Raw genomic sequence first — 14,154 nt, forward strand, 5'->3', positions numbered from 1 at the left:
AAGGGCCAACCACCATACCTAGCACATAATATGTACTCAATAAATGTTTGCTGAGGGTTGGGTTTTTCTGATTGGGCAATTGATTAAAAAATTAATTTTAGGGGCTGGGGTTCTGGCTCAGTGGTAGAGTGCTCGCCAACACTCGTGGGGCCCTGGGTTCGATCCTCAGCACCACATAAATATAAAATGAAGATATTGTGTCCACCTAAAACTAAAAAATAAAAATAAATATTTTTTTTAAAAACTTAATTTTGGGACTGGGGTGGTGGCTCAGTGGTAGAGTGCTTGCCTAGCATGTGTGAGGTACTGGGTTCAATTCTCAGCACCACATATAAACAAATAAATTCATAAAGTTCCATCAATAGATAATAAAAAATTTTAAAAAAATTAATTTTGTCCTGAAGTTAATCCATTAATGAGAGATATTATAATTCATGCTCAGATTCACTGAAGTATTTTTCATAAACAGTGATGATATAGAGAAAATTTTAAATACTAAGAATTACAGATTATATTACCATGGACAGTGCTTTTGAATCCAACAGGTACTGGTAAATTCAATGGCTACATAATGCAAGCAAAAATTATAAATGAAAGGCAAACTAAGGGCTAAATTCAATTGCATAAGGTTAAAAGGAACACAGTTATTAACACAATTAAGGAAAACTAGAAATTCACAATTGCTCCTCTTTCAGATGATTAGTCTATTTAAACTTACAAAAGTTTTCCATTCCATTGAAAATTTTATAAACCTAAACATAATATGTCTGTTTATTTAGTTTGGACCTTTGCCAAATACTACTTAAATAAACTATATCCAATTCATTTGAGCAGCAGAAATCATCAGGGAAAAATAACACTATAATGTAATGACTATATTCTAATAACATATTTGAACATAAATCTCATTTTTCTCTACATGAGATATTTGACCAAAAAGCCTCTTATAGCATACATAAAAATAATGATTTACCTTTTGGGGAAACAAAATAGTATAGAATATTAACAAGGTATCTTAAGAACAGTCAGAAGAGAAAAGACACAACTAGATAAGATTTTTCTATCCAAACACATTATTAAACTTAAATAGACTTTTCTCTAAAACTCACAGTTAAAACTTTCAATAGAATAAATTCTTAGTTTCTCAGGATGGTCTAGTTTCCACCCCTCACAGTCTGGATTTATAGCCTCAATGCTAATCCAATGACATCACTGGATCCCACAAGAAAGGTTCCAGGATCTGACAGTACAAGCCAAACAAGAAAAAAGGAAACAGATACTGGCGGGGGTAGGGAGACACACAGTATTGGCAGCAGCTGAAGCTTTACTCCTTTATAGACCAGAGTGTCCCACCTGAGCACCAAAGGGCTTGTCTACATAAAGTCACAAAGAGCAGGCAGAGGCGTCACATCTCTTCAGCTCTAAGGTCCACCCAGTTATAGGACCACAGGGAAACTCCCACAAAAGCAGCAAGTGCTTTCCACTGTGAGCAGATTTTTAGTAGCATACTAAGAAATGCTGTTGTTCCATTAGTGAAATGGGAAGTAAATGTTACCTACAGTTAAAAGAATAAACAGAGCTTAAGGCTGGTCTCAATTATTAGCAGCATTTATGTTACTCACCTCTGAATAACAGGGTCAAGAGAGAAGATTGCTGTGACAGGGAAACACGCATCACTGGATCCACACATAAAACTTTCCTGAGGAGTGTGAGGCAGGGCTGAACCAAACATTCTACAACCTGGCCAGAGGGAAAACACAGCATTATTTTACCTTCACCACACCTAAAGTGAGATAAATATACCATGTCTTTTTCTAAACTTTATGCTTTGTCATCATAGTCATGTGAAACTACAATGCAAATAAATATTAGTAATTACTTTCTGCTGAAATAAGCTTATACATAACATCTACTTACATATCTTATGGCTATACTTCTACCTACATGTCTTATGGATATGTATTTTGTATTAGTGCATTATAGTTGTACATATTTGTGGTATTCGTTGTCACATATTTGTACATGCACACAGTATAACAATATAATTTGGTCAATATTCTTAAAGGAATTTTAAGATTAGGCTTCCTTTACAGAGACCCCTCTTTTAGAAATTTAAAAACAAAACATAAGTGAGATAGTGAGTATTACTTAGAAATTAACATCTAAGTACCCATCCAAATTCAGCTAAATTCAGTTTCAGAACTGATTAATATCACCACCAAGATACATCTAAACATTAAACATTAGTCTTACCTTGCCATCTTGACCCACACATTCATTTAAATACTCAATTATCTTGTCAATTAGGCATAACTTTTTCACCGCAGCATGCATTTTAATATCTATAGGTTTAAAAAAAGTTATTAAAATTTAAATAAAAATTTTTGTAGTTTTAGTAACATTTTGAACTGGTATCCACAATTTTCAGATTATTAAAAATAGTTACACCTGGTGTTGAAATTGGAGGATAAAAACTTTTTTTACTTTATATATGTCTGTACAAGGTGAAACCACTTAAATTACAAGTATAACTTACTTGTATAACCTAAAAAGAAATTTAAAATAAATGCTCACATGAACTAGTACAGACTCTTAAGTACTATAATTTTAAGTGTACAAATGAATCTCTTACTTATTCATGGTAAATTATCTTCTTTATATTGTTTCACTAATCTTTGTTCTCTTTTCCAACTTCATCAACTCAAAATATTTAAAATTCTCCACAAGCTAATGTGCAAATATGAGTTCTAACAAGAACATTTTTCAATAAAAAAAATCTTATCTTCAAATTATTAATAGCAAATATAAAGAAATTTTAATATACTGAATATATTTCTAAAGAATATGAACTCATAAATATGAATATTCATATATTACATTTGTAATAAGAAGTTATAAAGATTTTATACACATGCACACGTTATTAGAACTACAAACTCTAGTTATTTAAAATTAGCTGGAAGTTAACAACTAACAGACAAATTTTCTTCTATATTCTCATTGAGAAAAACACAAACACACATATATTGATACTGAATTGGTAGCTATAACTACCTTTAACTGCTTATTAAGAAAAAGAAATTCCCATTATCCCCAGTTTTTGCTTTGTTTTGTTTTTATTTTTGTTTTTGTTTTCTTGGTACCAGGGTTGAACCCAGGGGCACTAAAACATTCAGCCACATCCCCAACCCTTTTTATTTTTTGTTTTGAGACAGTGTCTCACTAAGTGCTTAGAGAATCACTAAGTTGCTGAGGCTGGCTTTGAACTTGCCATCCTCCTGCCTCTGCCTCACAAGCCACTGGGTTATAGGCATGTACCCCTGGGCCCAGCATTACTGGTTATTTATTTTTTTTAAATAAACCCTTTAAAAAAAATAACAGGTACCGTGCATTATTTTTATTTTACCTCTCTATAAAAACACTGCTTGATTAATTTCTCTGAGTAAACTGTACAAACTGAAAACAACATGTACTGCGTGACTTAAGAAAGGAACACAAGGGAAGGGGTTGTAGCTCAGTGGTAGATCACCTGCCTGCCTAGCATGTGTGAGGCACGGGGTTCAATTCGCAGCACCACATATAAACAAATAAAGTAAAGATTCATTGACAACTAAAAAAATAAAATAAAAATAAATTTTTAAAAAAGAAAAGGAACAAAACTTTCTGTGAAAATTCTATCAATATTTTAGAATATGATAATTCTACCAAATGATGTATTGTGGATCAAATTATGATCTACATATATGTCTTATGGATATGTATTAGTTCATTAAGGTTGTACATAGTGGTGGGATTTGTTTTTACACATTTGAACACGCACACAGTATAACTGTTTCTGTAAAGAAACAGTAAATATGTTAGGCTTTGCAGGCCACCTATGGTCTTTGATCTTGGTTTCTGTTTATCTAACAACTCTAAAGATGTAAAAACCATTCTTAACTTGAAGACAAGAAACATTCAACAAACAAAAAACAGGCCACAGGCTACATGAGACCCACAATTGTACTGTGCCAAGACCTGACCGTACTACACACAACAATCTCAAATCTATCAGAAGCAGCACAGATATTACCTTGCAAAATCACAGCTAACTGTTCTGCAGCTGACTTTCTCAAAACAAGATCAACATCATCTGAGGTGAAAATTTCATGTACTTTTTCAACAGTGTCCAACTACAAACCAAAAAAAAAAATAAATAAGTTACATTTTTACCTGCTTCAAATTCTCTTTATAAAATTTTACAGTTTATGCTATAAGACCAAAATCTGGAAAAGTCAACTTAAGTACCATGTAAATTTGCAACAGTAGTGTAGTAGGTCGGGGAAAAACTTTGGGTATAAAACAAAGAGCCATCATGTCAAATAGCCTCTCTTAACATATTTTGCCAGGAAGTTATTCATAACCCATTCAATCATTAGACACCTTGAGAACTTGACGGGAGACACCCATGCTTCTTAACTTCTCTACAAGTCACACCAGGCTAACATCCTGCAAAAGGCCTTCTGGACTTATGACTCAGTACCTCCCTCCTGCTCCCAAAGCCACCAGCAGGAAATGCCCTGGCCTTTTACCTTCCTACCTTCTGAAAGACCCTGAAATAGACAAGTCCAAGGAAGTGACAGAGCCTGATACTAGCTCATGTCATGGCAGCACAGAATCTGAAATATCAAACCCAGCAACACAAACACAATAAAGACAACCTCCTTTCTCCCACCTAATGCTATCATCTAGCCTAAGGACCCACAAAAGACAAAATTTTCCCTCTCCACCTTCCAACAAACTACATACAAGATAAACAGTGACTATCAGTGGTTTAGTACAAAGCAGTTCCCCAACTGGACCTTACATGTGGCCAGAGGAAGACTCTCCAGTCTTTCTGCCAGGACTGTCATCTGGCCCTTAACATTTAGATTAGGAAACAACTGATGTGTTTCCTCTTAAAAATAAACAAACAAAACAAAACAACAACAACAAAAAATTGTACTGGCACTGGTGAACTTATCTAAACTTAAATAAAAACTGACAGGTTGCAAACTTGAAGTGAAATGAGAAACTACAAAACACAGGAATGTATTAATGAAGATAATGGTCAACTTTCTTCAGACTTTTCTATGTGTCCCACATGATGTACAGCATTCCTGATTAAAGACAGGGAAATGGATGCTAAACTTGTGAAGCTATTTAAGATTTAGGAAAAAAGATTAACAACAACAACAAATCTCAGAAACATCATAATATTTAAGAGAAACTGCCTCTGCATTCTATATTATTTTTTTTGTTGTTGAGATGAAGAGGTGAAAACTTTTTGTCAAAAGAACTTCTCCCTTTTTTGCTATTATAGGCAACTGCAATATAGGAAAAATTTTCAATAGTTTTTATGTCAGTTATATTTATTTTTAAATCATCACAAAATTTCTTTGTACTATATTTGCCTTATGCTATATTTAAGACACTATTCAAAACAATTTGCATATCTAATATATACACTAAATTAAAAGGGACACAATTGCTGGCATACAATAGACACGCAGGACATACTTGTTCAATTAACAAATATAGATAGAAGTGAGAAGAACCCAGCCCTGAATCACCACCATCCTCCCACCAGCACATATAACCTAAAGAATGTTATAAAAATGTGTGATGTACAAATGCGTCAAAGAACCACAGAGTACAAACTAAAAAAGTCACAGTTACCTTAATAAGCAATTCTTTTCTGTCATCCAGTTTGAGTTCAATAGGTTTCTTCACAATAAATAGATTAGTAACTCTGGAAAGAATTCTGGCATCTATTATGGGGCGTTTTGTATCAGCCCCTTCTTCATTGGCAAGATAAAATGCTAAAAGCTTCAAAGCTAGTGAACGGACCCTAAAAACAGGAAGCACTTAAGTCAATACTTTGTAATATTTAAGTATCTATGTAAAAGGCCTATAATTCCCAAGAATTATTGTATGTCAACACAGCAAATTAGTCATACTTATTAATACTGCCTTACCAAAAATATTTTCCTTTTTCTATTAAAGTCTTTCACATATGACTAAAATTATTTATTCAATTAAAAATAAACATCCAAAATCAGGAATTACCAATTTGATAGACTCACTGAGACTACATAGCAGAGTCAACTTAAAAAAGGCAATCTGAAAATTAAATTTTTAACTTCTGACTTCAAATCTAGTGATCTATCTCAATCTCAAAACATATCAGGGATTCATGACCAAATCCCAAATAATAAATCTAAATAAATAATTCCAAATAATAAATCTAAAACTCTAGGAGAGTAATTAAGCTAATAACTAAAGTATAACATTATTACAATGTTTGAAAATGTTCTTATATTTGGGTCAAACAGACTCCTTTCAAATACAAAAATTTCTTTTATAATTCTTTATATAAAATGGAACAGAATTAAAGTCAGTTAAATGGGGAGATGAAAGTTTTTCAAGAAAAAATTAAACATTACATGCCACTAGACAATGCACTGAAAAAGAGAAAACCATCCAATGGACAAAGGTCACTAGTAGGAGAAACTGGAATAAACATGTCATCTGTCACTCCTCTGGTAGGTTCTCTCCAACTACCAGGAAATACAGCAATTTTAAGTAATAGTATAAGCCACCAGATTTTAAGTACTACCTACAAGACCATAGCTACAAGATGACCTCTCTCCAACAGACTAGAAAAGTTACCTTGCTGTTTGTGGACCTGTCACTCTGAAGTCACCTAAATTGTTAACATTTATCTCACTTTATTAAAACCAATAATAAACTATAATTGTTAATAAGATCTATCTTTCCAATTATAGGCCAAATTCTGGAAGGGCAGGGCCCAAGTCAGTGTTGACATTCCCACATTTGACCACACCTTGTGGGCAAATGGAAACACTCAAACACTTTCTGAAACTAATATAAGGTACTTACTACACTATTATTAACAGATTTCATCTCTAGAAGACTAACACTCTAAGATGGTAACTTTCTCCCTCTCAAATTTGCTGAGTTACCTCATACAAGCTTAGCAAGGCTAGAACATCTAAACTGGATGTTTGCTATGGTGCAAAATCGTAATCCTACGACTCAGGAGGCAGAGTGACACAGGATTACTTAAGCCAGGAATCTGAGACAAGCCTGGGCAACACAGAAGACCCAGCTGGCAGGGCACAGGTGTAGACATGTACTTATTCCTTTTTTCTACACCAATAATACCTATATTAACATCTGGGATTCTAAATTTATGGATAGTTTCAACCCCTAGAAAAGAAGGGTAGAAATAGAAACATGTAAAGCATATCTTCGTGCATCTTCTTTTCTGACATAAATTTGGTATATTTTTAGGTTTAGCACAGGGTAGCAAAATTCACTTGTCCCAATAATGTATCCAATTTTCTCACTACTTTTTGAGTATTTTTATGTATAAAGTACTCAATTTCTGAAGATACAAAAATTGGCCAATAATAGGGTTCCTGCCTACATGGAATTTACAGAATTAATGGGATGGGACAGAATTAATCAAATAAGGAAAATGAATGTGTAATTCAAATTATTTTTAGTTCTTTATAACACAGAATTATTTTACCCAGAAAGTCCTGGCCTTGTCCTAAGCTCCCGGGGACATCCTGCCTGTTAAGAGTATCTTTGTTGACCTAGGGACCTTGGGTCCCCTCAAGTGAATAAGAAATAAACTTCCATTGTGTTAAATTGCTGAACTTGGAGATTAGAATAAGTAATAATTTTACACTAGTACGTGATAAACACCCTGCTCAGGAACTATGAAACGTGGAGGCAAGTTCCATCTGCCCTAATTTTTCTATAACTCTACTCTGCGTACCTTACAGATATTTTTTAGAATCTCTTCCATTGATTTTCCTCCTTCCATCTCCTTAACACTTTAGTTTATTTCTACCTACTTTCTTATTTTCAGTCTAATCATCTATTTCCAAATAAACTGCTATATTATCCTAATGTAAGGTTTGGAGAAAAAAAATAGCCATTTGTCAAAAGAATGTCTGCTTATCCTGACAGCCTTTTTCAATTGACTCTTCTTCATCACTGCTTGTCCATGTTGACTCTAAACTTGTTTCTCTTCTCAATTAAGGAAAATCTAACCACTGTTGCCTGAAGAGAGCAATAGACAAGCTTCTATTCATGTTGCACTGACAGAGAAAGAAGGAAATTGCAAATTGCTCTTTTTTTTTTATTGGTTGTTCAAAACATTACATAGTTCTTGATATATCATATTTCACACTTTGATTCAAGTGGGTTATGAACTCCCATTTTTACCCCGTATACAGATTGCAGAGTCACATCAGTTACACTTCCACTGATTTACATATTGACATACTCATGTCTGTTGTATTCTGCTGCCTTTCCTATCCTCTACTATCCCCCCTCCCCTCCCCTCCCCTCCCCTCCCCTCCCCTCTTCTCTCTCTACCCCCTCTACTGTAATTCATTTTCTTTTACTTCAAAATATCTACTCTAACAACAGTCAAGGAAAAGACCATTTTAGTTTCTCACAAACTGAGGTTAAAATAATTCACCACTCTATGAGTTATCTCATACAAGCTTAGCAAGGCCTTTCAAATACTTTTTGGAAACTTAATTTTCAGAACAGATGTTTAGAAAAGGATCATTTCAAGAACTAATAATTTCTAAAGAAAAGATGAGAATACACTATAGCTTTCCAACTTACTAATCTCCATGGTTCTCCAACTTGCCTATAGCACTAGTGAACAGCACTGAGTGGCAGAACTTCAAAAAGACTCATCTGGCAAGGGATGAGTAAGCTACAAAATGGATGAAATATTTCAGGAAAACATCAAGAACCTTGCATCTGCTTGATTTCACATATTAGTTTCTTCCATCAACAACACCGAATAATCTTCCATTACATCCTTTAGTCTGATGCTCCTTCAGATTGATAAAATTACCACACTTCCTTAGAAGATTTCCATTTATCTTTTATATTCAAAACATCACACTGTACTCACGATAGCTTTTTCACCAGCAAGAGTCGCAGGACAGACTTTAGCCGGGTAGTACAAGGAAGGATGCCTTCTCCTGCCTCAGAACCCGCTTGGCTTAGAAGGAGAATGCAGTTACCCAAAGAGTCTTCTAGGTCGGCATAACCCTAATAATTTTTTAAGAGAAATTCTTATTTAAATTTATACATATTATTCAACCTACAAATAATAATTGTAGGTAAACTCATAAATTATAATAAATAAACTCATAAATAATAATTGTCATGCAACTCATAAATTTTTTATAATTCAACTGAATAAACCAGTGACTTTTTAAAATAACCTATATAAAGTAAGGATTCTAAATAGAACTGTATTAAAAAAAAAAAAAAAAAAGAACAACTATATTTAAACAATAATACTAAAGAACTTCAGGAAATTATGTCAACATTCTTGAAACATACAGATTTTTCTATTTTCCAAGATGTAGTGGTGGCATGTCCCCTAGATGAGGTACTTCACTCTGTCCCCATGGTAAAAGAGAGTGATACAAATACTCTGTACGTGACACAGGTCCTGTGAGCTTCAATGATGGAGGCCTGGGTCCTGGGTTCTGGGGTTCTCCTGAAAAAGGGCTATGCCTATGGTGGTATCTCCTATCTCCACCTTTTCATCTGAGGGAGGTAAGGATCTGAACTTCCCTCATCCTTCTTTTATCCAGAAAGATTGCTCAAAAAAACATTGTTTCTAAGAGCTTGTTAATCAAGAAATCACTCAAACCATACAAAGGCACAAACAGAACTCATGAGGCAGATTAGTAATGTAATTAATGTCTGCTTGGAAAGCACTGTTAGCTATGCATAAATCCTTTATAGAAGGTTGTGTTCTGTTTTTCACATCAATACTAACAGCCTGCACCTCACTTTTTAACCTCCCACCTGCATAAAGCATACATGGACAAATTAGCTCTCCTTGTTTAACCTTCTGCCAGAAATAAGACAGCCACCCCTTTCTGTTCACTTATCCACAGTGCCTTCACCGCACCTCTTCATTTTTCTCACAACATGACAGTTATGCTGCTTGCATGCTTTTAATCAATCACATTCAGCCAAAGATAAATGGTATTATAAAAGGTGAACTACACAGAGTACCTGCAGTACTGGAAGGACAGGACAGAGAGACTCGATAAACTTGTTCCAGGTCAGCAGTGTCATCATCATTCGTCCCTGAAGCAGATACAGCAGAATGGCCTTGGCAGCAGCATTCACCTGCTCAACAACAGACACAATGGGCCACCAACACGAGCTGTCCCGCTCGCTCACCTGCAATGCTTCACACAACCTAGAAAGGCCCACAACTAGTATCTCTGTCTTTAAATGTTCCTATTTCCACAGCATCATCTTACATTTTGTCCCTTAATGACTTCCACTTAGTGATTTTCTCCCTTAATGATCTCCACTTTTCTATCTTTATAAATAAAAATAAAAATTTGTCATAACCTACTTATTATCACTATGGTTCTCTGTATATCAGATAAAAACCATAAGTAAATTGACCTGAATTCTTAAAGATCAAGTGCATTTTATATTTATATTCCCACACTGTCTTTAGTATTTCTTTATATAAATAACATCTCAACTAGCTGGACACAGCGGCGCACACCTATAATCCCAGCACTTTAAGCACTTTAGGAGGGTAAGGCAGGAGGATTGCAAGTTCAAAGCCAGTCTCAGAAACTTAGCAAGACCCTGTCTTAAAATAAAACTAAATAAATAAATAAATAAAGCACTGGGGATGTGACTCAATGATTAAGCACCCCTGGGTTCAATTCCTGGTTAAAAAAAAAAAAAAAAAAAAAAAAAAAACACAAAAAACCTCAACTAAACAAATATATCAAAGACAAATATCAGTTTCTCATGATAATTTACAATTTTATTAGAATATTACCTTCAATTGGCTGTGTAATATTTTACACTTATTTTTATCATGTCATACCTCATTTTGGGGTTCTTGCATACCAAAAGCAGAAATTTCATACAGAACTTTTGGATGAAGTAGAAAATGAATTCCATTACAAAGTGAAGATACAGGCTTAGTGACATTATGGATACCTAAACATTCCTGTAGAATAACACAAAATTTATTATTAAAATTAGTGGCAGTCATTTTCCAAAACGTACCTCTTTCTTCTAATTATAATTCACTTTCAATTTTAGTTTTCACTTCATCACAACTTACTTTTAATTAATGGCGTAAAAAGAATTTTCTATCTTGTAATGTTTGAGTCTGTACAAGAAATATATTATATGCTTCTGCCAACATACCTAATTCTGATAAAATTAAATAACCAAACTGCTGAACAAAATAAGAAACTCATCCTAATTTGCATTTTATTTACTGAGGTTTAAAAAAACAAAATTCAAGTTAAAAGACGAATTATTGTTGAGGGACACATATATCCAAGTAATGACTCTACACTACTTCTTAGAAGAAATATCAGAAATTCTTTTCTCAATTTATGATAAAGAATAATATTTTGTTAAAAGCTACTAGAAACATTAGTAGAATTTAAATAAAACATAGAAGGTGAAAAAGCAAGCAATAATGAGTTATATAAATATTTTTTCATCATGCAAATTACTACTCTCTAACCACTAGTAGTAATTCCAGTTCAAAAAATTATACACACACACACACACACACACACACACACATACATCCTACATAAAGTTTTTCTTTTCAACTATTAACTTTATACCACAGACAATTTTGTATCTGAAAGAGCAAATGCCACTGGAGAAAATCAGCGTACTGCAGATCAAAGAAAACAACAGCATCATAGCAACTCCCCAAGACTGAATTAAACCACAGTGCAAGGGCAGCATGTTGGGGTAAGAACACTGTGGTAAATGCCAGTAGGCACTCAGTGCAAGCAATCAGGGGAAAACCTGAAATATCAGTTTCTAGAACAAAAAGAAAATTAATAAAAAGAAAAGACTGCAGCAGCACACTTGGCACAACAAGCTGAATTCTCCCACCAAATTTAATAAAAACAGGTTCTGCCCAACAATTCACAATCCAAACAGAAAACAAGTTCAGATACAATGAGATGAGCCATTGCAAGAGAAGTCCAGCACCCTCCATTGCAGATAGTAAGAGTAGGAAAGTGATGACAATTTAAAAAGACTCACTGTTTAGACTTCATTTACCTTTTTCATACTGATCTACACTTTTTTTTCCCCATTCATTTTGGTCTTGTTTTTGGTATGCTGGCTTCCTGAGTACCCAAGAGCCACTTACGCTTTTCTTTTCACTGGATCAAGGGGTGCCCACGTACTCTAGTCAGTCTGTGCACAGGAATGAGACTGGAGGTCTGGGCTGTGGGAACCACAACTGCCAGTCTACAAGTCTGCAAGCTAAGGGTGCTTTCATTTGCATTTGTTGATCTGGGCTCTGGGATAAGCAGCATGCTGAAAAAGTTCAGAGATGGGCACTATCAAGGTCGGGTGGAAAGCACTAAACCCACCACAGCCTACCTAGGGAACCCACACAACCTGCCCCATCGCCAGAGGTGCCTGGAAGTCAGACTGATGCATCCCACACACATCCCTCAGCACACAGACTGAAGCTCTTGGAACAAGACATGCGGCACAGTCCAAACCAGTCTATAGGCTGCAGGGTGAGAGGGTGGAGGGCTGGACAGCAGCTGTGCCAGACTTCTACTCCCATCCAGGTCATAATAACAAAGCCACTTTGAGGGCTCCAAAACAGACAACATTCCCCCAACAGATGCTGCCAGGCAAAGGGGGTGAAACTGTTCAACAAAGCCCTAACATGTTTGGCCAATCTGGGTCAAAGCTGAGAAAAAATAAACAGAACAATGTTACTGTCACACAAACTGCTTCTCAGCTAAGGATTCTAAATTCAAAAGCCTGGAGAGAAATGTCTCCACTCTAAAAATTTCAGCTAGAAGAAAACCAAATCTCTTTATGACTGCTATTGCAATAACTACTTGATTTAAACTCATTTCTAGTGAACTCCCAAATACTGTGTTTTTACACTTCTAATTTCACATGTTTTGTCAATTAATTGGACCCTCTCCCAACAGTTCTTCTCTTGTTTACTGACTTCATTCCCTTTTCCTCTCCTTCATCCTTTTTCTTTCCTCATACTATCTTTTTTCTCCCTTCCCTCCCCCACACCCTTTTTTTTGTATTTTATTTTTTATTCCTTCTTCCAATTGAATTTAGTCTGTTATATTTAATATTTAATTTCTTCAGCCCATTCTGGATTATTTCTCACTTTAGCAGAGAGGTGTAGAGAGGTCAGCAGTAGCAGCTTCATGGAGTATGCTGATGCGGACTGCTCTTGAATCACCTCTCTTTCTGGCAGTTACTATCTCCTCCCAAAGTGGTACTGGCAGTTGGACACGAGGCTCTGATTATGCTGACTGGACATGCTGAAGCTAAGATATTCCCCAGCCTGGGACTTATACTAAAGATACAATTAACCACTAAAGGACCCTGCATGTAAAAGGAATGCATATCAACAGATGTACAAACATCAGACATCAGAAAACATGAAGAAAGAGTCCAACAAGACACCTCCAAAATTTATAGTCCTCCAAAAAGTGAATCCACAGATACTGAAGTAGAAGAAATTCAGGACAAAGAAACCAAAGAATCACTTGTTGAAATAATTAGAACAAGATCTAAGCAGATCTAAGGAATGAACTATAGAAAAAAGTATAGAATGTGAAAAAGCATTTCGATAAAGAGACAGAGGTTTTGAAGAAGAGTAAAACAGAAATCTTAGAAATGAAAGACTTGATAAATCTAATTTTAAAAATTCAGTTGAAAGTCATAGCAATGGATCAGATCAAGAACAAAACCAACTCTCAGAGCCTGAAAAGGATGGCTGGCCTTGAATATTCAGACTGTATTAAAGGAAAAAAACATTGTTTTCCAAACTTTGAAAATATTATGGACATGCAGATATAGGAGGCATTTAGAATCCCAACTAGACAAGATCAAAAAAGAAATTCTCCACAACAAATTATGAATAGAATGCTAAATATACAGAATAAAAATAGAATTTTAAAAGTCTCAAGAGAAAAACAAGTCACCTTTAGAGATAAACCAATCATACTAACATAAGATTTCTCAGAAACCCTAAAAATCCAAGAGGTCATA

The 14,154-nt window shown here is 34.8% G+C and overlaps 1 protein-coding gene across 1 annotated transcript in view; it reads right to left on the reverse strand.

Moving 5' to 3' along the window:
• Positions 1–14,154, reverse strand: part of RTTN (rotatin) — a 157,447-nt gene that overhangs the window by 103,816 nt on the left and 39,477 nt on the right. Inside the window, exons 15-21 of the mRNA XM_081263672.1 lie at positions 10,958–11,083; positions 10,114–10,230; positions 8,990–9,129; positions 5,698–5,869; positions 4,073–4,172; positions 2,254–2,342; positions 1,623–1,740 (exon numbers count right to left, since the gene is read on the reverse strand). Of these exons, the coding sequence (XP_081119798.1) occupies positions 1,623–1,740; positions 2,254–2,342; positions 4,073–4,172; positions 5,698–5,869; positions 8,990–9,129; positions 10,114–10,230; positions 10,958–11,083 (862 nt within the window). The remainder of the gene's footprint in view (positions 1–1,622; positions 1,741–2,253; positions 2,343–4,072; positions 4,173–5,697; positions 5,870–8,989; positions 9,130–10,113; positions 10,231–10,957; positions 11,084–14,154) is intronic.

Source organism: Spermophilus citellus (genome assembly GCF_964194105.1).
Source record: "Spermophilus citellus genome assembly, chromosome: 12".
Taxonomy (NCBI): Eukaryota; Metazoa; Chordata; class Mammalia; order Rodentia; family Sciuridae; genus Spermophilus; species Spermophilus citellus.